Here is a 27,291-nt window from a genome sequence, read left to right on the forward strand (position 1 = left end):
CGTTACACGGCGTGCCCGGTTTATGCTGGCAAGCTTGGGATTCCCCCGTCTCCTGACATCATTGTAGCGCTTGGCGCAACGATGGGGATGCCAGCTTATGAGACAATTGTGGCTATTTCCTCTCACGCCTGTTTAACCAACGCTGATTTGGGCAGGTTTCTCCCATCCCCATACAAAACAACTTCTCTGTCTTTGACTGCTCTTACAAGAACGTCTGTCTCCTCGGCTGTGAATAATAATAATAATAATAATAATAGCAACCCGCCATGGAACTTGCGCCCTTGCGTTTAAAGGGAATGTTGGATAGCGTTCTGATTGGTTTATTTGACGTTACGCCCAAACCACACTTATGAATAATGAACCTACTTCAGACAAACCCCTTATTGATTTGCGCCCGGCGCAAGACTTATTTCTCCCGCCGGGAAAATAGCAACAGCGCCCAAGATCTGCCCACAAAGTCACTTGCACTTTGCGCTTCGCACTTGCGTTTCAGATCGTTAAAATAAGGCCCATTTTATTTCTTTCTTGACCATGTGACCAAACCCAACATAATACCTTTAAACTGACAAATCAGAAGACCACTACGGTCCTTGAGAAACAACTCCCAATAGTCCACGAAGTGTAAAACTAATAGTCTTTGATTACGATCAGTGAGCACAGGAATGCAGATGGTACAGGACAGAAATGATGGTTCTCTGTCTTACAGAGTCTTTCTCATCAAGTGATTGCTGTTTAAAATATGCCCGACAAGTTCATTTTGTTGTACTGCTGTTGTGCTGAATGGCATTTTTGTAGACGTCTTTTGTAATTTGTGATAAAAATGTCATTTTTTGTTCCGAAAATGAAACTTTAACAGACATTCTAACGTACAGAAAACGACAACATGTAAAGGTGTATTGCACTTTTTATTTTTTGATATTTGGAAATATATTTACAGATATATCTTTGTACATGTATACAGTAAGCAGTTACTAATAAGCTGTTACACCAGAAAAATCACGGCTTAGTTATATTAGACAGATACCAGTAAATATCGCTGGTATCCCCGTGACGTTACTTCAATCAGAATGCTTTCTGTTTTATCATTTGCGTGCTCAAGGGCAGTGCCTATATACAGGAAGCAAGAGTGTGAATTTGTTGTGTGAGATCATGCGTTTACAAAGATCTACAGAGGGTTGATAAGCAGGCTGGTGTCTCATTCAGTGGTTACAAAATAGCTAATATTGCTTACAACACCTTTAATGTTGAAGCTGATGAGTAAAAATTATTTTTTAAACCCAAAAGTTCCCACAACATTGTTCTTACTTGTGTGAACATTATAAAGAAACTATATATGATACATTTTAAGAAATACTCTAAAATTTTATGAATAAATACTTTAGATAGAGTTTAATAACAACATGATTGCTATTTTCTTCTGAATAAATAATAGTAAATAAGTCATTACAGAATATACTTGTATGATAATATTAAGGCCAGTTCGTGTACAGTAGGATAAACACAGCGTCCACTTGCTCCAAGTCTGATTCTCAGGTGTTTCACGTGTCCTTTCCTGTAATAATAATAATGGAATATTGATAGGATGAACAATAAACATTAGTGCAAACATGCAGACGTCTCAAGGAATAAAATTGAATCCATTGTATATTTTAGTGTCATGTGTAACAAAAATGCAGAAGTATAAATGAAAAGAATGCGTAGCCTTTTTGCAGTAACTATGCAGGTCTGTTAACAGCATCATCCCTGATTCATATCACTTTATTTCATTCTTTTTTTAGTTATAGAAATATAAAGCAACAATCCCTTATCTCAGGGACATTCTAAAATGTGTAATGTGAAAAACACTACATTTGTGCCAGATTTACTAAACATGAGAAATTAACGTGAGAGCATAACATCTGTGGGTTATTTACCAAAAAGATGCAAGTTAAATAACACAGGTGCATAATTTTTTTAACATATTTTAATACAAATCTTGCTATTATTTTGTTAAAAGAACTGGAGGACAAAAATGAAGCTTTACAAGAAGTTTTAAAACACCTGCTATTGTGACTTCTCCAAGCCAATAACATGGCTTGGCAAAACGTATTTTTAAATAATAATATGTTCCTCTGGCATTCCAAATAAACTGTTACTTGCTAAAACTCCTCTGCCTTGTACTGTCTGATCTCTGCGGTGCCTCTCCTGTCAGCAACAATTGCAGCCATTTAAAGTACAAAGTGATTTAAGACGATTTTTCCTGCGTTAAATAATGGCGCAAATACCAGTAATATCACACAGGCAAACATAAGTAAATCATGTTGAGCAAATTATTTAAATAAAATCATCGCATAAATCTTGCATCTGAAAGGAAAACTCCTACAACTGCATATGCAATAAAGTCTGTCACAAAAATAATTAGACCACAACTTTTTAGTGCTAATGATCCACTGCATGTCTTTAGTAAATCCCGACAGTCGTTATTTAACGCCAAAATGATAGTTTGCTCTGACGTAAGCTGTTAGTAAATCTGGCCATAGTGTGTTAAGATTGATTGCAAAGTTATGCACTTTCTAAATGAAAAGTTATTCACTTTCTGCACATGCAGTGCAGCGTGTTACCTTCTACCTACCGAGACCGTAAGTAACTGGAGACATGTTTTTGTATGCCACTACTATGGTACTATGGTCTGTCAGTACAGTGTATATATGTGAGACTGTCCTCTAAAATAACGACTTCATAGGTTGTTTACGCAAGCACCTTATTACGACGTAAAGTGACTTATTAAGGGATTAGTGTCCTCTAGCAGCAGCAGCAGCTACGTTTTAAGGTTTTTGTCTTATACAAAACATTTGTCTGTGATCAAAACGCAAGCTGTGTCTCGTTTCACAGGTCGCATCCTTTACAGGTCGCATTCTTAGGTTGCATACGTCATTGAGGCTGTCTCATTTCAAAAAGTAGGACTCTGTGAAGGCGACCTTCAAATGTACTCTTCTTTCACAGGAATTCGTAGGATACATGAGGTGTGTCCTTTGCTGCTGCAGATTGCCCACAATTATTTGCATTGACGTCAACAATCATTTATTTAAAAAAAAGAAATGGTGGCAGCAGCAGATGTAGCCTACATACAAACGAAGATGTGGTGTTTAAATGTAAGTAGTTTTAAAGCTTGCTTTTGTTGTTTGAAAAAGTTGTATTCACCTCAACTCTTCAAGCATTATCCCAAATAAAACAAGCAAACACATTTTCCAAATTTATCACAAAAAAAATCACTCATTAATTTACAGCGCAACGACACTGCCATTAACATGTGGGCATAGCAACGCAATTCTTCCTGTTTCCTTTTCTGCCCGTGTGTCCTGAAGGACGTCTCGTTTAATTATGGTTAAGGACTCTCTGTAGACCACATCCTTCAGTGAGGATACAACTTTCGAAATTAAATGAAATGAGACACAGCTGCAGTGAGGTCTAATTCAAACACAAAAGCCAATAGCACTTCACATTCTTAGCTAAAGTAATGATGCAATGGGTCACAAGACATACGAGAGCCAATGCCTTTTCACAATCATAGATGACGGATCATCGCTTCTTCTGGCGGCAGTTTTGAAAAAGTTGTGACTGTTTTGTGTGCTGTCTTCATATCATATAATAAATAAATGTGTACGTTATTTGCCCTGAATGCCTGAATAGTGTAATGTGTAATAAAATCCTGGCGGTTCAAATTGAAAATCTTATCCCAGTGTGTCATCATTACCCAAAATATAATTTGATACCCTAATATATCAAGTTTCACCTGCTGCTAGAGGCGCTAATTTAGTCAATGCATCTATTGGTCATATTTTGTGAAATGGACAAACGACCAAAGCAATTGTATAGGTTGGAGAACAGGTTGATATGTGTTTTCTTTACACTAGTAAGCATGAAATGCAACATTCATACCTGTCACACAGCTGGTAAACGGACGTGATGCACGGTTATAGTTAGTCAAGCCACATAAACGGCACTGTCACAGCAACCCAGACTAATGCACTCAGCACGCTTATCCTGCTGCCGACTTCAGCTGATGAATATTCTGATTTACAGAAAAAGAAACAAATTATTAACATTACTGAAAGAAAATGCTAATCTAAGTTAACCATGTATCGCTGCTGTGCACAACATACCTGTTCCATTTATCACGATTGAATATGTGAAGATTTTGAAGGGCAGCGTGTTGTTGTTGGCAGCTCGGACTATAGTGTTCACGATCTGGGTGCTATTGGGTAAAGTGCTGTTCGCTGCAAAAGTAAGATCCATTGTGTTTCGAATCGTAGCCTCACTGATTGATTTTACACTGGCATCACTGGAGAACAAGAGTCAATAATCAGAATAAATGTTTTCTTGAATTAAAGCTGTTTTCAAGAAAAGAAACACCATTGTCCATGTACATACCTGATGTTTGTTAAAGATAAAACATTGAAGGATGTTGGATAATCCTCAGTGAAAAAGGGTTCAAGCTACAGAAAGCAAGAGAAAGTCAATTATAGACAATTGTCTTTCAAAAAGGCAAATTTCCAAACATAGCTATAGACTTTAGGATAATAAATGCATTAAATCTATTGCCAAGTTAAAGGTAAAAGCTGTGCACATATTTTAGGACAGTGAAGCATCATACTTACTCCGATTTTAATCATTGATGCCCTGTTACGGTACTCAGTTGAACTTGAATTTGTAAGAGAAGCCACAAAACTGCCATTGGTCAAAATTGTTACTGGAATTATCTGTAGTGCTCCTAAAATAATATCATAAATTGGTCAGAATTTTCAAGATATGCTCATATAGTTAATACGAACTCATGTTTTTTTTTTTACTTACTGATAACACTTATAGAAGAAACTACAACAGTAAGGTTAAAGCCAGAGTTTGGAGCTGTAGCTGCGACTTTTAGGGTTTCTACAATCTCACTGTTGGCTGGGATCGGTTCACTGGAAGTTTCATTGAACACTAATTCAAGCTCCGCCTGCACATTTTGTTCTGCTCGAGTTCTGGCAACACCTCTGAAAGTAAACGCATCAATGTTTATTTGTATTGCTTTCTTTAAAGAAATGTCACAGGAAAACAATCATTTGTAAATTAGCTCTTAGCCAGAAAATTAAACCACTCTGACCCCTGAAGGATGAATTCCTGAAAGAGATTTTGCAAAGACTAAAAGCAATGCAACAAAACCACTGACCCACCTGAAAGCAATCACAATGGTCCTGATAAACAGAGGTCCATACTTCTTTCGATAGACTTTGTCACACTGTAGAGAGTTTCAGAAATGCTTAAAAATACTTAATACTGTACATATGCAATGATTCCTTTATAGCAATGAATATGTAACTATGGTAACCAGGATTGGGGAATTCTATTTCGATTTTTCGAACCACCCTACAATCCCTTTTATGTCCAACTGTTTCCACTCACTTCTACTACCATCACCATAAACATTTCTATATGTTGAAACTCACACTCAGTTTGAACCTTTTCTGCTAGGTTTTTAAATTCCACACTTTGTGAGTTTTCAAGCGCTGGAACAAATAATACTACAATGATCATGTCTATTGCTACGACTGGTGGAGGACGTTTTGGAGCTGCAGTTGTAGTGGTTGCTGTGGTTGTCTTTGGGGTTGTTGTGGTGGTTTTTCTGGTTGTTTTGGTGGTGGCTTTTCTGGTGGTGGTGGTCCTTGGGATGGTTCTGGTGGTTTTTCTGGCAGTGGTTGTCTTTGGGGTTGGTGTGGTGATTTTTCTGGTTGTGGTTGTCCTTGGGGTTGGTGTGGTGTTTTTTCTGGCGGTGGTGGTCCTTGGGATGGTTCTGGTGGTTTTTCTGGCAGTGGTTGACTTTGGGGCTGGTGTGGTGGTTTTTCTGGTGGTGGTTGTCCTGGGGGTTGTTGTGGTGATGGGTTTGACTGCATTCGATTTGGTACTTGATTTGTGTGTTGTAGGTTTGACTGTGGTTGAAACTGTATCTGTTGTCCTGACTGTTGTTTATGGTGGTTGAATTGTAGTTAACAACATAACAAATGAGAAGTCACCATTATTATAGGTATTATATCATTTTTAAACCAAAACTTCCAAATTAATCATCAAGCAGAATTATTATACATACAAAAGAATATGAATACAATGTTATGTACCACTATTAAAGGTTGCATTCAATAAACGTTTTTCATCATTGACTGTTTAATGCAACCTTTTCTTTGTATAAACTAAATTACTTACCCTCTACTGCTATGATATTAAATGTAGTGGTGCTATTGATAAAGATATTTTTGATTTCTTCATTAGTGGGCAATGTGCCATCCATCCTGAATTCTACATTCATGTCATTGATAATTGATCCGGGTCTAAATACATGAAATGAAAATAAAAGGTCATATGTTAAAAGTATGGCTTATTTCCAAATTAGTCTTGTAATTAATGTTAAATTGCATTTAAAAAATAACTGCTTCCATAAATGTTGTCTATTTGTTTTTCCTGCAATATTAAAGCCCGTCAGGTAAGGAAGGCACAACTACTATGTATAACAAAGAAAAATGTCATTCTTATTATGAAAAGGTAACTCACTGGAAGCGAATGTCTTTCAGTTTGAAGAAGGATGGGAAGGCTTTTCTTAAGATAACCGAAAACTGTAGAAAAGTCACAATGCATGCAGTTAAGTTAGACATTATTTTAAGCATATCACATACTTAACACTCCAATATTATGAAAACCCAGCTATAGTCATTTTTTTACGATTTACTGTTTTCTACATACAATCACCCTAGATAATGTAAAGAAAATGGTGAAAATATATATAATATATAATAATATAACTTTATTATTGACTAAGTAAGTTCATATCAAAGCCCAAAACTAAAGTATAATCAGTGGGTGAAATCAAACTTTAATAATGCAACATCTGTTGCTACAGAATTATTTCAATGTTTGTTACACTACATACTGTACCTCATCTTTGACTCTTTGTACTCGATCTGTAAAGGTAGTTGAATTGGAGTCCAACAGTGCAGAATCAAAAGTTTGGTTGCTGATAATCCTGACTGGTATAATGGTGGTTAAGGGTGTGCTGGTTTGAAGTGCTGGACTGGTTGTAGTTGTAAAGAGTTGTTTGGTAGTTTTCTGTGGAATTGTAGTGGCTGTTCTAGACTGGGTTGCAGTGGTTGTACTTAATGGTTGGGATAAAGAACTTTTGGGTGGTGATGTTGTTACTGTTGGCTGGGTTGAGGCATTAGGCTGAGTTGTAGTTGTTGTGGATGGGCTTGTGGTTGATATTGTTGTTTGGATTCCAGTTGCTGTAGGTTGTGATGTAGCCAGCGACTGTGCTCCATGTGTAGGTGTAGTGTGGGATAGAGATTGGTGTATAGTTGTTGTTGCAAAGTGAGGTGTACTTTTTGAAACTGTGGATGTAGATGATGTTTTAGGCTGGGTTGCAGTAGTTGTAGTTGTACTTAATGGTTGGGGTGAAGATCTTTTGGGTGGTGATGTTGTTATTGTTGGCTGGGTTGAGGCATAAGGCTGAGTTGTAGTTGTTGTGGATGTTGTGGTTGATATTGTTGGTTGGATTTCAGTTGTTGTAGGTTGTGATGTAGCTAGAGACTGTGCTCCATTTGTAAATGTAGTGTGAGCTGTAAACTGAGTTGTAATTTTTGTTGTTTGGATTGCAGATGCTGTAAGTTGTGATGTAACTACAGACTGTGCTCCACTGGTAAGTGTAGTGTGAGCTAAAGTTTTGTCTGCAGTTGTTGTAGACTGAGTTGTAATTTTTGAAGCTGGGGACGTAGATGATGTTGTAGAATGGGTTGCAGTGGTTAATGGTTGGGATGTAGATCTTCTGGTTGATGTTGTTGTTGCTGTTGGCTGGGCTGTATTTGTAGACTGGCCAGTTGTAATTGTTTCAGGTGTTGTAGTTTGCAATGTAGAAAGAGTTGTAGTGAATTCCAGTACACTTGTTAGTGGCTGTGTTTCAGATTGTATTCCTGTATCAAAACAATAAAATATATATATAATATAAACTGATCAAAACAAAAATCTGAACAAATAAATCACTTTAACACAGTTTAAGACAATGTGAAATATTTCTCTAAAGTGTGAAACTATTTACAAAGATTGTTAAACAGAGATCATCTACAGGAATAATTTAATTTAAGTATAATTCATTAGCATTTTAATTAGGAATGTCCCAGGCTGATTGCAAAGATGAGTATTAATGCCTATCAAGGCATTTTTAAACTGATTAGTGTTGCCGTTATTTTATGTTAGCCATTACACTGGTATCAAAAACAGAGAACACAAGTTTTTTTCTGGCTATAATTCAGATTATATCAGATTGTCAACGATGTCATTATCAATTAGTTGATCTGTGACGTCACAAGTGTCAGGTGCTGTTTCTTCATACAGCGCGAGCGAGCTGCCTGTTGACTGGCGAAACATTTAGCAAAAGAAGTTAAAATGTCAATATAACTGACAATTATCAGCTAAAATTCAATTTAGTTGGATTTGATAGTGACCCTAGCAACTTGTCAACCAACCTGTGGTCAGTGGACGTTGGCATGGACGATCCATTTACTTCTCCTTTTAATGTTTTATGGCAGTCTGTAAAACGATTCTCTGAATTCTTGTTAAATCTGTTAGTACATTGTATCGCACAGCAGCGTTTTCCCTGTGTTTTTGCTGATTTCACACTGAACTCAAATTCTGCCGCTCTATCTTCTGCCACTCAGTGGACGTAACTGCAGTCATTGTCGCCGAAGGTGACGTCATGTGCATACCCTCTATACAGCGCAAGTTCACTTTTTCTTCAGCCGAGCTGTGTGGGAGCTGTGCGCTTATAATTAGTGGGGAATTCCAGGTTTTTCTTACTGTAACAACACATGTATATCACCACTTTCAAATCATAAATATATATATATATATATATATTAAAATATGTACATTTTATCCGATTAGTCGATTAATCGAGGGGGGGGGGTTATCGATTATGAAAATATTTGTTAGTTGCAGCCCTAAGTTTTACACAATACATTGCTTCAAAGCTGCCTTAGAAATTTTTTTTTAATGTTGTAAAGCCCCAGTGAATACATGGCTAAACTGTCTGCAGTGTCGAATACAAAAACAGCAAGTATTGATAACTAAATAGCACAAACTGAACACGCTGTTATTGGAAAACAGGTGGCCGGCGGGCCAAAACTGGCCTACCAGCAATAATATTTGGTGTGTGTCTGCAGCAGAGTCCTGCAACGGGTCGGGTACCTGCGGGTACCCGCGGGTACCCGCATAAAAGTGTCTCCAACAGGTGGATTGTGACATTCCTAAAATTCACGGGCGGGGCCGCGGGCGGATAATTAACTCAGCGCGGGCGGGTAGTAGTGCAAATGAAAATATGTGCAAAATTTGTATGTCTAAGGATGTGCACACCAAACTTTGAAACACGGCTGTTTTTTCAGCCAAGCGCTTTTTAGCTGTGATACTTAAGCTGTGAGCCGGTTGGTTGTTGTGATACTTGTCCCGCCCTTCCTCCACTGTGATTGGACGGCCGTGTGACAACTGACAACTGACATTGACGAGCGGAGCATTTCACCCAAACTTTTATCTTTTTTAACTCTCGACGTTCAGTGCCGAGCGCGGAAAAAACGCTGACCGCCGGCTTAATTACCATTACACGCGGAACATATGACATTTGACCCATCATGTCACCACCACTACAACAGTGCGCAACCAGTTTGTTGATTCTTCTCGTAGCCTAGTTGGAGCGAGCGTTGCAGGACTCTGGCATAAAGTTTTGCTGTTGATAGCCGGAAGCTGAACGTCTTCTCTTAGAAAGCATTTCGAGACGAGACTTAGGAGCACAGCAGGGGTTGTGTAGGTAGGTTGTTCTTTTTCTTGTTTTTTTATTAATATGTCTATTTCTGTATAGTTATCAGGTTCCATTTGTGCCGATAGGCTACTTAAATGGCACAAAACAGAGCGCACTTTAGCCTGTTTCATTAGCCTGTTTCATTAGCCTATTCATGACGCTGTTGTGATGTTGAGAGAGGTACGAGATAAAAAATAAAGCACTTTAATTGGAATGATTTTAGCGTGTGTGATGTATGCGGGTACGGGTCGGGTAACGGGCCAAATATTAACGGGTCCGGGCGGGTGCGGATTTAATTTTGATATTATCACGGGTGACGGGTCGGATCTGGTGCTGAACTTTGCGGGTACGGACGGACACGGGTCTCCAAAAATGGACCCGTGCAGGACTCTGGTCTGCAGCCAGATACTGAAATGATTCTCGTCGTTTTGGTGCATCCTTAAAAATGTATAATTAAATGATAAAAGAAAATTAAGTTTTACATTTAATATAGTTATATTAGGTATATTTTTATTTTTAACATTTAATACAATTATATTAAATATATTTCATTTGTATGTTTGTTGTTTTGTAAAAAAAATCCTGAAGGGAAAAACATGGACTCAATATGGAAAATACATGTTTTGGATTGGTATTTGTACAAAACTGTCGCTGTAAATACGTCACAGTTTGATGAATGTGACTTCAATTGGGGACTTCCCTAAAAACTTGATCAGGACATTCCTTATTTTAATATATCTGAGAAACTACAGAAATACTGATATATGATATGTGATTTTACTTAGTGATGTTGTTGATCCAGTTGTAACTTGATTGGTGGTTTCTGTTGTTATGGATGATGTAACTGACTGTTGAGTAGTTCCAATAGTTGTTGATTCAGCTGCAGTTGTTGGTGCATCAGTCAGATCTGTGGTTGATTCTTCTAAGGTTGATCCAGTTGTAACTTGAGTGTTGGGTTCTGTTGTAAGGGATGATGTAACTGACTGTTGAGTAGTTCCAATAGTTGTTGATTCAGCTGCAGTTGTTGGTGCATTCGTCAAATCTGTGGTAGATTCTTCTAAGGTTGATCCAGCAGTAACTTGATTGGTGGTTTCTGTTGTTATGGATGATGTAACTGACTGTTGAGTAGTTCCAATAGTTGTTGATTCAGCTGCAGTTGTTGGTGCATTCGTCAAATCTGTGGTTGATTCTTCTAAGGTTGATCCAGCTGTAACTTGAGTGGTGGTTTCTGTTGTTATGGATGATGTAACTGACTGTTGAGTAGTTCCAATAGTTGTTGATTCAGCTGCAGTTGTTGGTGCATTCGTCAAATCTGTGGTAGATTCTTCTAAGGTTGATCCAGCAGTAACTTGATTGGTGGTTTCTGTTGTTATGGATGATGTAACTGACTGTTGAGTAGTTCCAATAGTTGTTGATTCAGCTGCAGTTGTTGGTGCATTCGTCAAATCTGTGGTTGATTCTTCTAAGGTTGATCCAGTTGTAACTTGAGTGTTGGGTTCTGTTGTAAGGGATGATGTAACTGACTGTTGAGTAGTTCCAATAGTTGTTGATTCAGCTGCAGTTGTTGGTGCATTCGTCAAATCTGTGGTAGATTCTTCTAAGGTTGATCCAGCAGTAACTTGATTGGTGGTTTCTGTTGTTATGGATGATGTAACTGACTGTTGAGTAGTTCCAATAGTTGTTGATTCAGCTGCAGTTGTTGGTGCATTCGTCAAATCTGTGGTTGATTCTTCTAAGGTTGATCCAGCAGTAACTTGATTGGTGGTTTCTGTTGTGATGGATGATGTAAATGACTGTTGAGTAGTTCCAATAGTTGTTGATTCAGCTGCAGTTGTTGGTGCATTTGTCAGATCTGTGGTTGATTCTTCTAAGGTTGATCCAGCTGTAACTTGAGTGGTGGTTTCTGTTGTTATGGATGATGTAACTGACTGTTGAGTAGTTCCAATAGTTGTTGATTCAGCTGCAGTTGTTGGTGCATTCGTCAAATCTGTGGTTGATTCTTCTAAGGTTGATCCAGCAGTAACTTGATTGGTGGTTTCTGTTGTTATGGATGATGTAACTGACTGTTGAGTAGTTCCAATAGTTGTTGATTCAGCTGCAGTTGTTGGTGCATTCGTCAAATCTGTGGTTGATTCTTCTAAGGTTGATCCAGCTGTAACTTGAGTGGTGGTTTCTGTTGTTATGGATGATGTAACTGACTGTTGAGTAGTTCCAATAGTTGTTGATTCAGCTGCAGTTGTTGGTGCATTCGTCAAATCTGTGGTTGATTCTTCTAAGGTTGATCCAGTTGTAACTTGAGTGTTGGGTTCTGTTGTAAGGGATGATGTAACTGACTGTTGAGTAGTTCCAATAGTTGTTGATTCAGCTGCAGTTGTTGGTGCATTCGTCAAATCTGTGGTTGATTCTTCTAAGGTTGATCCAGCAGTAACTTGATTGGTGGTTTCTGTTGTGATGGATGATGTAACTGACTGTTGAGTAGTTCCAATAGTTGTTGATTCAGCTGCAGTTGTTGGTGTATTCGTCAAATCTGTGGTTGATTCTTCTACAGTTGATCCAGCTGTAACTTGAGTGGTGGATTCTGTTGTTATGGATGATGTAACTGACTGTTGAGTAGTTCCAATAGTTGTTGATTCAGCTGCAGTTGTTGGTGCATTCGTCAAATCTGTGGTTGATTCTTCTAAAGTAGATCCAGCTGTAACTTGAGTGGTGGTTTCTGTTGTGATGGATGATGTAACAGACTGTTGAGTAGTTCCAGTAGTTGTTGATTCAGCCACAGTTGTTGGTGCATTCCTGAAATCTGTGGTTGATTCTTCTAAGGTTGATCCAGCTGTAACTTGAGTGGTGGATTCTGTTGTGATGGATGATGTAACTGACTGTTGAGTAGTTCCAGTAGTTGTTGATTCAGCTGCAGTTGTTGGTGCATTTGTCAAATCTGTGGTTGATTCTTCTACGGTTGATCCAGCTGTAACTTGAGTGTTGGATTCTGTTGTGATGGATGATGTAACTGACTGTTGAGTAGTTCCAGTAGTTGTTGATTCAGCTGCAGTTGTTGGTGCATCAGTCAAATCTGTGGTTGATTCTTCTACGGTTGATCCAGCTGTAACTTGAGTGTTGGATTCTGTTGTGATGGATGATGTAACTGACTGTTGAGTAGTTCCAATAGTTGTTGATTCAGCTGCAGTTGTTGGTGCATTCGTCAAATCTGTGGTTGATTCTTCTAAGGTTGATCCAGCTGTAACTTGAGTGGTGGTTTCTGTTGTTATGGATGATGTAACTGACTGTTGAGTAGTTCCAATAGTTGTTGATTCAGCTGCAGTTGTTGGTGCATTCGTCAAATCTGTGGTTGATTCTTCTAAGGTTGATCCAGCTGTAACTTGAGTGGTGGATTCTGTTGTGATGGATGATGTAACTGACTGTTCAGTAGTTCCAATAGTTGTTGATTCAGCTGCAGTTGTTGGTGCATCAGTCAAATCTGTTGTTGATTCTTCTAAGGTTGATCCAGCTGTAACTTGAGTGGTGGATTCTGTTGTTATGGATGATGTAAATGACTGTTGAGTAGTTCCAATAGTTGTTGATTCAGCTGCAGTTGTTGGTGTACCTGTCAGATCTGTGGTTGATTCTTCTAAGGTTGATCCAGTTGTAACTTGAGTGTTGGATTCTGTTGTTATGGATGATGTAACTGACTGTTGAGTAGTTCCAATAGTTGTTGATTCAGCTGCAGTTGTTGGTGCATCAGTCAAATCTGTGGTTAATTCTTCTAAGGTTGATCCAGCAGTAACTTGATTGGTGGTTTCTGTTATGGATGATGTAACTGACTGTTGAGTAGTTCCAATAGTTGTTGATTCAGCTGCAGTTGTTGGTGCATTCGTCAAATCTGTGGTTGATTCTTCTACGGTTGATCCAGCTGTAACTTGAGTGTTGGATTCTGTTGTGATGGATGATGTAACTGACTGTTGAGTAGTTCCAGTAGTTGTTGATTCAGCTGCAGTTGTTGGTGCATCAGTCAAATCTGTGGTTGATTCTTCTAAGGTTGATCCAGCAGTAACTTGATTGGTGGTTTCTGTTGTTATGGATGATGTAACTGACTGTTGAGTAGTTCCAATAGTTGTTGATTCAGCTGCAGTTGTTGGTTCATTCGTCAAATCTGTGGTTGATTCTTCTAAGGTTGATCCAGCTGTAACTTGAGTGTTGGGTTCTGTTGGATTGGATGATGTAACTGACTGTTGAGTAGTTCCAGTAGTTGTTGATTCAGCTGCAGTTGTTGGTGCATCAGTCAAATCTGTGGTTGATTCTTCTACGGTTGATCCAGCTGTAACTTGAGTGTTGGATTCTGTTGTGATGGATGATGTAACTGACTGTTGAGTAGTTCCAGTAGTTGTTGATTCAGCTGCAGTTGTTGGTATATTCATCAGATCTGTGGTTGATTCTTCTAAGGTTGATCCAGCTGTAACTTGAGTGGTGGATTCTGTTGTGATGGATGATGTAACTGACTGTTCAGTAGTTCCAAAAGTTGTTGATTCAGCTGCAGTTGTTGGTTTATCTGTCAAATCTGTGGTTGATTCTTCTAAGGTTGATCCAGCAGTAACTTGAGTGGTGGATTCTGTTATGATGGACGATGTAACTGACTGTTCAGTAGTTCCAATAGTTGTTGATTCAGCTGCAGTTGTTGGTGCAGTCGTCAAATCAGTTGTTGAATCTTCTAAGGTTGATCCAGCTGTAACTTGAGTGGTGGATTCTGTTGTGACGGATGATGTAACAGACTGTTCAGTAGTTCCAATAGTTGTTGATTCAGCTGCAGTTGTTGGTGTATTCGTTAAATCTGTTGTTGATTCTTCTAAGGTTGATCCAGCTGTAACTTGAGTGGTGGTTTCTGTTGTTATGGATGATGTACCTGACTGTTGAGTAGTTCCAGTAGTTGTTGATTCAGCTGCAGTTGGTGCATCAGTCAAATCTGTTGTTGATTCTTCTACTGTTGATCCAGCTGTAACTTGAGTGGTGGATTCTGTTGTGATGGATGATGTAACAGACTGTTCAGTAGTTCCAATAGTTGTTGATTCAGCTGCAGTTGTTGGTGCATCAGTCAAATCTGTGGTTGATTCTTCTAAGGTTGATCCAGCTGTAACTTGAGTGGTGGATTCTGTTGTGATGGATGATGTAACTGACTGTTGAGTAGTTCCAATAGTTGTTGATTCAGCTGCAGTTGTTGGTGCATCAGTCAAATCTGTTGTTGATTCTTCTACGGTTGATCCAGCTGTAACTTGAGTGGTGGATTCTGTTATGATGGACGATGTAACTGACTGTTCAGTAGTTCCAAAAGTTGTTGATTCAGCTGCAGTTGTTGGTGCATCAGTCAAATCTGTTGTTGATTCTTCTAAGGTTGATCCAGCTGTAACTTGAGTGTTGGATTCTGTTGTGATGGATGATGTAACTGACTGTTGAGTAGTTCCAATAGTTGTTGATTCAGCTGCAGTTGTTGGTGCATCAGTCAGATCTGTTGTTGATTCTTCTAAGGTTGATCCAGCTGTAACTTGAGTGGTGGATTCTGTTGTGATGGATGATGTAACAGACTGTTCAGTAGTTCCAAAAGTTGTTGATTCAGCTGCAGTTGTTGGTGCATCAGTCAAATCTGTGGTTGATTCTTCTAAGGTTGATCCAACAGTAACTTGAGTGTTGGATTCTGTTGTGATGGATGATGTAACAGACTGTTCAGTAGTTCCAATAGTTGTTGATTCAGCTGCAATTGTTGGTGCATCAGTCAAATCTGTGGTTGATTCTTCTAAGGTTGATCCAATAGTAACTTGAGTGGTGGATTCTGTTGTGACGGATGATGTAACAGACTGTTCAGTAGTTCCAATAGTTGTTGATTCAGCTGCAGTTGTTGGTGTATTCGTTAAATCTGTTGTTGATTCTTCTACAGTTGATCCAACAGTAACTTGAGTGGTGGATTCTGTTGTGATGGATGATGTAACAGACTGTTCAGTAGTTCCAATAGTTGTTGATTCAGCTGCAGTTGTTGGTGCATCAGTCAAATCTGTGGTTGATTCTTCTAAGGTTGATCCAGCTGTAACTTGAGTGTTGGATTCTGTTGTGATGGATGATGTAACTGACTGTTCAGTAGTTCCAATAGTTGTTGATTCAGCTGCAGTTGTTGGTGCATCAGTCAAATCTGTGGTTGATTCTTCTAAGGTTGATCCAGCTGTAACTTGAGTGTTGGATTCTGTTGTGATGGACGATGTAACTGACTGTTGAGTAGTTCCAATAGTTGTTGATTCAGCTGCAGTTGTTGATGCATCAGTCAGATCTGTTGTTGATTCTTCTAAGGTTGATCCAGCTGTAACTTGAGTGGTGGATTCTGTTGTGATTGATGATGTAACAGACTGTTCAGTAGTTCCAATAGTTGTTGATTCAGCTGCAATTGTTGGTGCATCAGTCAAATCTGTGGTTGATTCTTCTAAGGTTGATCCAACAGTAACTTGAGTGTTGGATTCTGTTGTGATGGATGATGTAACAGACTGTTCAGTAGTTCCAATAGTTGTTGATTCAGCTGCAATTGTTGGTGCATCAGTCAAATCTGTGGTTGATTCTTCTAAGGTTGATCCAACAGTAACTTGAGTGGTGGATTCTGTTGTGACGGATGATGTAACAGACTGTTCAGTAGTTCCAATAGTTGTTGATTCAGCTACAGTTGTTGGTGTATTCGTTAAATCTGTTGTTGATTCTTCTACAGTTGATCCAACAGTAACTTGAGTGGTGGATTCTGTTGTGACGGATGATGTAACAGACTGTTCAGTAGTTCCAATAGTTGTTGATTCAGCTGCAGTTGTTGGTGCATTTGTCAGATCTGTGGTTGATTCTTCTACGGTTGATCCAGTTGTAACTTGATTGGTCGTTTCTGTTGTGATTGATGATGTAACAGACTGTTGAGTAGTTTCAATAGTTGTTGATTCAGCTGCAGTTGTTGGTGCATCAGTCAAATCTGTGGTTGATTCTTCTACGGTTGATCCAGCTGTAACTTGAGTGTTGGATTCTGTTGTGATGGATGATGTAACTGACTGTTGAGTAGTTCCAGTAGTTGTTGATTCAGCTGCAGTTGTTGGTGCATCAGTCAGATCTGTTGTTGATTCTTCTAAGGTTGATCCAGCTGTAACTTGAGTGGTGGATTCTGTTGTGATGGATGATGTAACTGACTGTTGAGTGGTTCCAATAGTTGTTGATTCAGCTGCAGTTGTTGGTGTACCTGTCAGATCTGTGGTTGATTCTTCTAAGGTTGATCCAGCTGTAACTTGAGTGGTGGATTCTGTTGTGATGGATGATGTAACAGACTGTTCAGTAGTTCCAATAGTTGTTGATTCAGCTGCAGTTGTTGGTGCATCAGTCAAATCTGTTGTTGATTCTTCTACGGTTGATCCAGCTGTAACTTGAGTGGTGGATTCTGTTGTGACGGATGATGTAACAGACTGTTCAGTAGTTCCAATAGTTGTTGATTCAGCTGCAGTTGTTGGTGTATTCGTTAAATCTGTTGTTGATTCTTCTACAGTTGATCCAACAGTAACTTGAGTGGTGGATTCTGTTGTGATTGATGATGTAACAGACTGTTCAGTAGTTCCAATAGTTGTTGATTCAGCTGCAATTGTTGGTGCATCAGTCAAATCTGTGGTTGATTCTTCTAAGGTTGATCCAACAGTAACTTGAGTGGTGGATTCTGTTGTGACGGATGATGTAACAGACTGTTCAGTAGTTCCAATAGTTGTTGATTCAGCTGCAGTTGTTGGTGTATTCGTTAAATCTGTTGTTGATTCTTCTACAGTTGATCCAACAGTAACTTGAGTGGTGGATTCTGTTGTGATTGATGATGTAACAGACTGTTCAGTAGTTCCAATAGTTGTTGATTCAGCTGCAATTGTTGGTGCATCAGTCAAATCTGTGGTTGATTCTTCTAAGGTTGATCCAGCTGTAACTTGAGTGTTGGATTCTGTTGTGATGGATGATGTAACAGACTGTTCAGTAGTTCCAATAGTTGTTGATTCAGCTGCAGTTGTTGGTGTATTCGTTAAATCTGTTGTTGATTCTTCTACAGTTGATCCAACAGTAACTTGAGTGTTGGGTTCTGTTGTGATGGATGATGTAACTGACTGTTCAGTAGCTCCAGTAGTTGTGGATTCAGCTGCAGTTGTTGGTGCATCAGTCAAATCTGTGGTTGATTCTTCTAAGGTTGATCCAGCTGTAACTTGAGTGTTGGATTCTGTTGTGATGGATGATGTAACAGACTGTTCAGTAGTTCCAATAGTTGTTGATTCAGCTGCAGTTGTTGGTGTATTCGTTAAATCTGTTGTTGATTCTTCTACAGTTGATCCAACAGTAACTTGAGTGGTGGATTCTGTTGTGATTGATGATGTAACAGACTGTTGAGTAGTTCCAGTAGTTGTTGATTCAGCTGCAGTTGTTGGTGCATCAGTCAAATCTGTGGTTGATTCTTCTACGGTTGATCCAGCTGTAACTTGAGTGTTGGATTCTGTTGTGATGGATGATGTAACTGACTGTTGAGTAGTTCCAGTAGTTGTTGATTCAGCTGCAGTTGTTGGTGCATCAGTCAAATCTGTGGTTGATTCTTCTAAGGTTGATCCAGCTGTAACTTGAGTGGTGGATTCTGTTGTGATGGATGATGTAAAAGACTGTTAAGTATCTCCAGTAGTTGTGGATTCAGCTGCAGTTGTTGGTGCATTCATCAAATCAGTTGTTGACACTTCTAAGGTTGATCCAGCTGTAACTTGAGTCAGCTGTAAATTGAGTGGTGGATTCTGTTGTGATGGATGATGTAACAGACTGTTCAGTAGTTCCAATAGTTGTTGATTCAGCTGCAGTTGTTGGTGTATCTGTCAAATCTGTGGTTGATTCTTCTAAGGTTGATCCAACAGTAACTTGAGTGGTGGATTCTGTTGTGATGGATGATGTAACAGACTGTTCAGTAGTTCCAATAGTTGTTGATTCAGCTGCAGTTGTTGGTGCATTCATCAAATCAGTTGTTGACACTTCTAAGGTTGATCCAGCTGTAACTTGAGTGTTGGATTCTGTTGTGATGGATGATGTAACAGACTGTTCAGTAGTTCCAATAGTTGTTGATTCAGCTGCAGTTGTTGGTGTATCTGTCAAATATGTTGTTGAATCTTCTAATTTTGATGCAGCTGTAAATTGAGTGGTGGATTCTGTTGTTATGGATGATGTAACTGACTGTTCAGTAGCTCCAATAGTTGTTGATTCAGTTTGTACTGTTGAATGGTGCACTGTTGTCCCTGCAAATTCTGTTGTTGATTCTTTAGACGTAACACTGGGACATGCTACTGATGTTAATTCAGTTGTCAATTCCGTTCCAACTGTAATTGTTGATGCATCAGTCAAATCTGTACTTGATTTTTGCAATGTGGATCCAGCTGTAACTTCATTATTTAACTCTGTTGTTATGGATGTACCTGTTTGTTGAGTAGTTTCAATAGTTGTTGATTCAGCTGCAGTTGTTGATGCATCAGTCAAATCTGTGGTTGATTCTTCTAAGGTTGATCCAGCAGTAACTTGATTGGTGGTTTCTGTTGTTATGGATGTACCTGTTTGTTGAGTAGTTTCAATAGTTGTTGATTCAGCTGCAGTTGTTGATGCATCAGTCAAATCTGTACTTGATTTTTGCAATGTGGATCCAGCTGTAACTTCATTATTTAACTCTGATGTTATGGATGTACCTGTTTGTTGAGTAGTTTCAATAGTTGTTGATTCAGCTGCAGTTGTTGATGCATCAGTCAAATCCGATTCTGTAGAAGTGACAATTTTAGATGGATCTGATGTCAGTCTAGTTGTTGTATATGTAACACAGCCAGTATTTGTAACACTGGTTTGGGCTGTAGTGGTCATGATTACAGTTATCAGAACTGTTCAGGAAAATAAGCAAATGTTAATTCAACTATTCAAAGAATGGGTTAAAATATGAAGAATATGTAAAGATGAGATTTCACTGACCCGATTGAAAAATGATGATCATTAGTGAAGTTCTAAGCATGTTGATAGTTTTCAAAAAATATCTCCTTTAAACACAATGTGAGATACATAAAAGTGCAATTAACACATTTAACAGTAATATTGCTTATCAACATAAATGTCTCAAATAAAGATTCTATCATCAGTGCTCAACATTAACACTTGTCCAGGACAAGTAAATGTTTTTAATGGGTAAGTGAGAGAGAATTGTACTTAAGCCTGATTATACTTCATGGACTTTGGTCATTTTGGATGCGGAGCCATGCACAGTTACAAAAATCCCATACACACCACCACGTGCAGTAAGCGCATAATGTGCGTGGGAATGTACACAGCCTATTAGTCACCTATTATTTATAGGACCAAAGTGCGTCCTCATAGAAAACACATATCTCTGTAAAGGCAAAGAGAGAAATCAAAGTCAAAGGGCCATAGCTAGCTATGAGGTCACCGAGGTCCGGACCTCGGTAATTTTTTCATATTGAAAAATAAAAATTGAAGTTCTCTGAATGACTAATTCGTTTTTCAAAACGAATCCGCATATATAATTAAACTTGGACAGTTTACTGTATAGTTTAGTGTAAAGTGATGAAGATTGGCTTCAGCTGCAACTACGCGGTACAGAATTTGCAGTGTTGCCAGATCCCATTGTTAAAAATCCTCTTTAGAAGTAGTGTTTTAGCAATTAATGTGACACTTTGACATTATCTATAAAGTGATTGTTAGGTGTAGGTTAGTATTAACGATTTCTCTGATTTATTTCTGAAATACAAGGTTTGGACGAACTTAGTTTTTTTAAGGCCAATTATTTTTGCTTGTTTTTCGTACTAATATCTGGCAACATGGAAACGTCTCGGTTACGGATGTAACCCTCGTTCCCTGAAGGAGGGAACGGAGACGTCACGTCGTGACCGACGAATTGGGAACTCGCTTAGAGAGACCAATCTGCTTCGAATACTACTAAAACGCCAATGAACTTGGCATTGAGATATTTGCATAATGCTGGCGCCGCCCCGCCAGGTGCGTATATAAGGAGCACGTGCAAATAGGGAAATCAGCTTCTGTTCGCTGAGAAAGCCGGAAGGTGACCGGCCTAAACAGCAGGTGGCAGCACCTGTGGCGACGGGACGTGACGTCTCCGTTCCCTCCTTCAGGGAACGAGGGTTACATCCGTAACCGAGACGTTCCCTTTCAGTTGGTCACTACGACGTCACGTCGTGACCGACGAATTGGGAATCCCTACCAAAACGCCACTAGGGGCTGACCTCTTCCAGTGTCTGCAAAAACCCTCCAAATTCCCTCGGGAAATGGAGAAAGATAAGGCAGAAGGCCGGGCACTAGATGTTCCTTTAACCCCACAGTAGTGCCAGCGACTGGGAAGCGCCCTACCAGAGCGGGATAGGAACGCTGCGGAAGCCACCGCTCCTCTTAAGGGGTAATGGTGGGCGAAAGTCAACCGTAGTTGAGGTGTAAATGACAGCCGTGGCTGTGTCAGCAAAGCAGTGCTCTGCTAAGGGAAACGTGGGCTGGTAGGATTAACCCCACGGAAAATACTCACAAAGGAACCCGATGGGACACAATGTGGGGCCCTGGCCAAACACGTAGGTTCGTAAGAATACAACTAGTGAAAGGCTGACAGCCAATGCTCCGCAACAAAGGTTGTCAAGGCAGTGGAGAGAGCAAATCAAACCATTACGCATTTTTGCTCTGTTAGCCTTCCATACTGAAACTCAATTTGGAGCCTCAGTTGGAGGCTGCAAGCCGACTTGCGAGTCTGCTCTCCGTGCCCTCCCTGGAGAGGAAAGAACACGAGAGGATACAGGCTCGATATGAACATTGTAAAATCTAATGAACGTATTAGGTGTCGCCCAACCAGCAGCTCTACAGATGTCTGTTAGCGAGGAACCACGAGCTAAAGCCCAAGATGAGGCAACACTCCGTGTGGAGTGCGCTCTCAAATTAAAGGGGCAAGGAATGCCCTGCAAATTATAAGCCAGGGCGATAGTATCAACTGCTGACCACCATAACAAACAAAGAGCTGGTCCGAGGTCCTGAAGCTTTGCGTGCGGTCCACGTAGAATCGCAGTGCGCGTACGGGGCACAACAAAGCCTCGGTTGGGTTTGCCTGCTCCAAAGGCAATGCTTGCAAGCTCACCACCTGATCTCTGAAGGGAGTGGTGGGAACTTTGGGCACGTAGCCTGGTCTGGGTCTCAAAGGTTCCATTTAAACGCGTAAGCCCGTCTCGTAGACGGAGCTCGTGCTGCGTCGATTGTGTTAGATACCGCCTGGGGTAAATCACTTAAACCTTGCGCACGCTCAATGACCAAACGTGGAGATTCCACAGGTCGGGGCGCGGGTGCCATAATGTGCCCCCTCCTTGAGAAAGAAGGTCCTACCTCAGGGGAATCCGCCAGGGAGGGGCTGTCGCGAGGAGCATTAGTTCCGGAAACCAATTCCTGGTCGTCCAATATGGGGCGATCATTAAAAGGCTCTCCTCGTCCTGCCTGACTTTGCACAGAGTCTGTGCTATTAGACTCACTGGGGGGAACGCGTATTTGGGCATGCCCCGCGGCCAGCTGTGTGCCAACGCATCCACGCCGAGGCTGCCCTCGGTTAGTGAATAAAACAGGCGACAATGGGTATCGTCCGGTGACGCAAATAGGTCTATCTGCGCACGACCGAACTTCCTCCAAATCAGCTGGACCGTCTGGGGGTGGAGTCGCCATTCGCCGGGGCGCGCCGCTCGGGAAAGCGCGTCTGCCGCTGTATTGAGCGAGCCCGGGATGTAAATGGCACGAAGGGACCTCAGATGCTTCTGACTCCAAAGGAGGAGATTACGAGCAAGATGCGACAGGTGACGAGAGCGCAAACCGCCTTGACGGTTGATATACGCTACAGTCGCAGTGTTGTCTGAGCGCACTAGTACATCCTTACCTCGCAGCTCCGTAGCGAAGCGTACGAGTCCCAGATATACTGCCCATAACTCGCGGCAATTGATATGCCAATGCAACTGGGGTGCTGTCCACACCCCCGAAGCCGTGAGCTCGTCGTACGTGGCTCCCCAGCCCGTGTCGGAGGCATCTGTGTGGACAACAGCATGCCGGGAGACCTGTCTCATGGACACGCCGGCCCTGAGAAACGCGGGGTCTGACCACGGGGGGAATGTTAGGCGACACGCAGGTGTAATGGTTACACGATGGATGCCGGCGCGCCACGCTCTCCTCGGGACTCGATCGTGAAGCCAACGCTGAAGCGGTCTCATATGGAGCAGTCCGAGCGGTGTCACGCCCGCTGCTGCTGCCATACGCCCCAGGAGTCTCCGAAATTGTTTCAGAGGGACCGCATTCTTCCCTCGGAATGAACCGAGGCAAGTCAGAATTGATTGGACGCGCTCTTCTGTCAAACGCGCCGATAAATCGGGTTGCCGACGGCTGTTCCCCCTCCGTGGTCTAGAAGACGTTCTATCGGGGCAGACGGGGCCGCCGGCGCCGGAGGGCGAGATCAAACTCCGTCCGGAAGGGGGAAGGACGTCAGGGTCATCAGAGGGAGAGGGCCCACCCTCGGATGCTGCGGTCTCCGTGGACCCGGAGGGAGGCACGACAGATCCTACAGACATCGTAGAACACGACTCTGAAGTCTCCATCAGCACATCAACCGGCTGTGGATGAGGAGGCTGAGAGCCGGAGGACGAATCCCCCGACCGGCTCAGCACAGTGATGCGGAGATCGTCCTTCGAGAGCTTCACGGCCGCTCCGTGGCAGCGTTCAGAACTCGCTGGATGTGGGTTGCGTTTTTCCCCGAGGAAAGACAACCGTCTCCGCAAATCCACAAGGGACATGTTCTCGCAGTGAGAACACTTACCCCCAGCAAACGCTGCCTCTGCGTGCTCGATGCCCAAGCACGAAAGACAACGCTCGTGACCGTCCTTCGGACCCATATATTTCCCGCATCCAAGATCGCACGGACGAAAAGCCATCCTGAAAAGGACGCTAATCTCCGGATATACGAGAGAGTGGCTGCCTTTAACAAGGCACAAAGCTCTCTCGTATCACTCTTTTAGGGAAATTCACTCAGATGCTCAGTTGATGATGCGCACAGGGAAAGGCAACGCACACACTAAACTCAAAACAAAAAAGATGTAGAGCCTGTGGAATACTGCGAAGCGTCCGCTGTGGTACTGCCAGTCCAACCAACTTCCGCAATCGATCCCAACAGAGTAAAGTAGCTTCTCAGTAGCAGATACTGCCGGCTTTCGAAGCGATAAAAAGCTGATTTCCCTATTTGCACGTGCCCTTATATACGCACCTGGCGGGGCGGCGCCAGCATTATGCAAATATCTCAATGCCAAGTTCATTGGCGTTTTAGTAGTATTCGAAGCAGATTGGTCTCTCTAAGCGAGTTCCCAATTCGTCGGTCACGATGTGACGTCGTAGTGACCGACTGAAAGGGAACTGAAAGTTATCAAATAAGACACATCATTTAGCGCGAGCAGGTTATTGCTGATACTACATTTGGTAAGATAAAAGCAGTAATCATCATAATTGTGTCTGTATAGTATTAACAGTATCAACAACACTATCGAAAACAGAAAATAACTCTGGTACAAAGATGTAGAAGAACTGGGTTTAAATAAAATATGCCAAATATGTTAAAAGACGTAGCGTAAAACGGTAAAGCTAATCTCCACAAAACATAAGAATTCTGTTATTTCATTGAATTTAAAAGTTAACCTTTAACAAAGTCATGCTGAAAACAATAAGAGCACTAAACAAGTTCTTAAAATTTAAAATCTTGTAACGTTTTTATTTTATAAAATATTATATAAAATATTAAAATGATTACAAAAATAAAAATTGTTGCATTAAAAAGGAATAAATAATCCAGCAATCCCAGTCCATCCCCCAAAACATAGTGTGTACCCAAAGTGTAAAAAGGTTAAGACAGAACATTTTAGATCCCAGGTAAAAATAAAGTATGCTTCAATCTACTTAAACCACTTAAATACTAGCAAGTACATTTGTAAGTTATGTAAAGTTATGCTACAAATATACTTATTAAAAGTAAAGTTCTACTTGAGCAGTACTTCAGTTTACCTGAAAAAGTAAGAATACCAGTACCAACTAGATTTTTATAAAAGTAAATGATGTCTCAAGATAACACATAGATGTTCTTAACTTAATTTTAAGAAGTTCCAAAAACAAATGTGATATATAAGCCACAAAATGAGTACACGAAAATAGTACATTTACTAAGTGTACTTAAAAAGTGTATTTTATTTAAGTGCACTTTTTTCACCTGCAGACCGATCGATCAGAGCATCCCTATTTTTATGTAATCATAATTAGTGCTGTGTAAGTTACTCAAAAAAGTAATTCATTACTAGTTACATCTTCAATCATGTTATAACATTACTGTACAAATGACTCTCTCCATGAAGTATTTAATTATTTATTACTTTTTTAAGTAAGTCTTTAGTAAAATAATAAATAAATAGGCTTGAAACAGCTGGAGTAAATCATATAAAAGTTTATCAGTAATTCTGGTCACACTGTTTAAGGTTCCAATTCTCACTTACTATAAACTAACTATTAACTACTTTTGCCTCAATATACACCGAATTACTGCTTATTAATACTTAGTAAAGTAGTTGTTAAGTTGAATTATTGGTAGGAATTGCATAGGATTAAGGATGTAGAATAAGGTTTTGCATTAATATGTGCTTTTTAAGTATTAATAAACAGCCAATATTTCTGTAAATATTGTAACTGTAAACTACACTAGAGTGTTACCATTATTCTTATTAACTCACCAAAGTATTTAAAGTGAGAAGGATACATCAAAGTATGCATTTTAACCTTAGACTTTAAATGTTGATGTTAAATCCCCTTTTGTACACAATATTTACTTCCATTACATCAGAATTTATTGTCATTAAATTACTGAGTAATCCCTTACTTTACTTTATCAAGGAAAAGTCATTAATTACTGTAACTAATTACTTGGTTACACCCAACACAATTAACTAATATAAAAGTATAATGGAATTTAAAAAAAAAACTGGTAGAAAAGGTATGGTGAAAATTTGAATGTGACCATGTAGTAATAAAACAATTGCATTTGTATTTAATAAAATATGAATAAAACATTTTTAAGGCAGACTACATTTGATATATTGTATACTGCACTCCCATACTCTAGCAATATAAATGTGTCTTAACAGCAAATTTGTTGATGAGATAAATATAAAGCTCATCATAACATGACATCAACAAGTCACTCAACAACAATGTAAAAAACATCTTCTCTTAACGGCACGTAAAAACATTAGTATGGTGTTGTTTGAAATTTAATATAAATGTCTTTGGTAACACTTTACAATAAGGTTCATTAGTTAACATTTGTTAACTACATTAGTTTAAATGAACTAATAATGAACTGCACATATACAGCATTTAATAATCTTAGTTAATTTTAATTTTAACAATTACTAATACTTTATTAAAATGTTGTTAAAAGCTTTATTTCTATTAACTAACATTAACAAAGATTAATGAATACTGTAACAAATGTATTGCTTGTGTTAGTTAATACATTAACTAATGTTAACTAATGAACCTTATTGTAAAGTGTTACCATGTCTTTATTGCAGCATTGGAGGTCTGAAAGAACATTTTTAATAACCTTTTACTGTTTTCTGCAAATAAAAAACAATAATTATAGTTGGGAGAATGTTAACAATAGTTTACAGAATGAAACAAAAATGTAGTTTTATCCAAAGACATAACTAAATAAATAGTAAATAAAAACACTTATATAATACTAATATATATATGATTCTTTTTATTAAATAAATCTGTTCTACGGACAAGATAAAAATAAGAAAGATACTGAATTTTTCAGTCATTTTTACTTACCCAGACCTGTTGATTATGACCTGCTAGATTGATGGTTGAGCTCAAACTAAAATCTCAGACTGAAAGTCCCATGATAACGATGTTTAAAAGCTTCTGTCATATTTCATAATTTATTTGCTGTTTAAAGTCACATGATCAGTATCACTGAACCATATTGTTTTTTCCAAGGTAAAGCAATACTACAAAAGGATAAAGATCGTCAGTCATTGGCTCATCTGTATACATTCTTTTCATTCATTCTCAGTGGTAACAGGCAGCATTTTTTATGCATTCCATTTTTAACTGGACTAACCATTAAATCAACTGGGCATTCCTGTTTCATGAAATGTGTTATTATAGTATAAAAACCAAAAGACAACAGAAATGATGACAACAGACCAAGATAACAGAAGCTGTATATCAGTCAGTAGGTGGTGCTGTTGTATTATGTGCATACAGTTCCTGCACTCTTATTTATCTGTAGTGTAAATTATCTGTCAATTATCTGTAGTGCAATAGTGACA

The 27,291-nt window shown here is 39.6% G+C and overlaps 1 protein-coding gene across 1 annotated transcript; it reads right to left on the minus strand.

The window, feature by feature from the left end:
* Positions 1-886: 886 nt before the first annotated feature.
* On the minus strand, positions 887-26,965 carry LOC129440879 (uncharacterized). Its single transcript, XM_073858862.1, has 15 exons — positions 26,789-26,965; positions 19,856-19,920; positions 18,595-19,767; positions 10,632-18,497; positions 6,946-7,973; positions 6,565-6,626; positions 6,220-6,344; positions 5,465-5,978; positions 5,196-5,255; positions 4,834-5,015; positions 4,638-4,750; positions 4,411-4,475; positions 4,143-4,321; positions 3,919-4,051; positions 887-1,552 (listed from the first exon to the last, which is right to left on the minus strand). Exons 2-14 carry the CDS (start codon positions 19,893-19,895, stop codon positions 3,960-3,962), a joined length of 11,499 nt encoding a protein of 3,832 aa, XP_073714963.1. The 5' UTR covers positions 19,896-19,920; positions 26,789-26,965; the 3' UTR covers positions 887-1,552; positions 3,919-3,959.
* Positions 26,966-27,291: the final 326 nt, after the last annotated feature.

This window comes from Misgurnus anguillicaudatus, chromosome 21 (genome assembly GCF_027580225.2).
Source record: "Misgurnus anguillicaudatus chromosome 21, ASM2758022v2, whole genome shotgun sequence".
In the NCBI taxonomy this organism is placed as follows: Eukaryota; Metazoa; Chordata; class Actinopteri; order Cypriniformes; family Cobitidae; genus Misgurnus; species Misgurnus anguillicaudatus.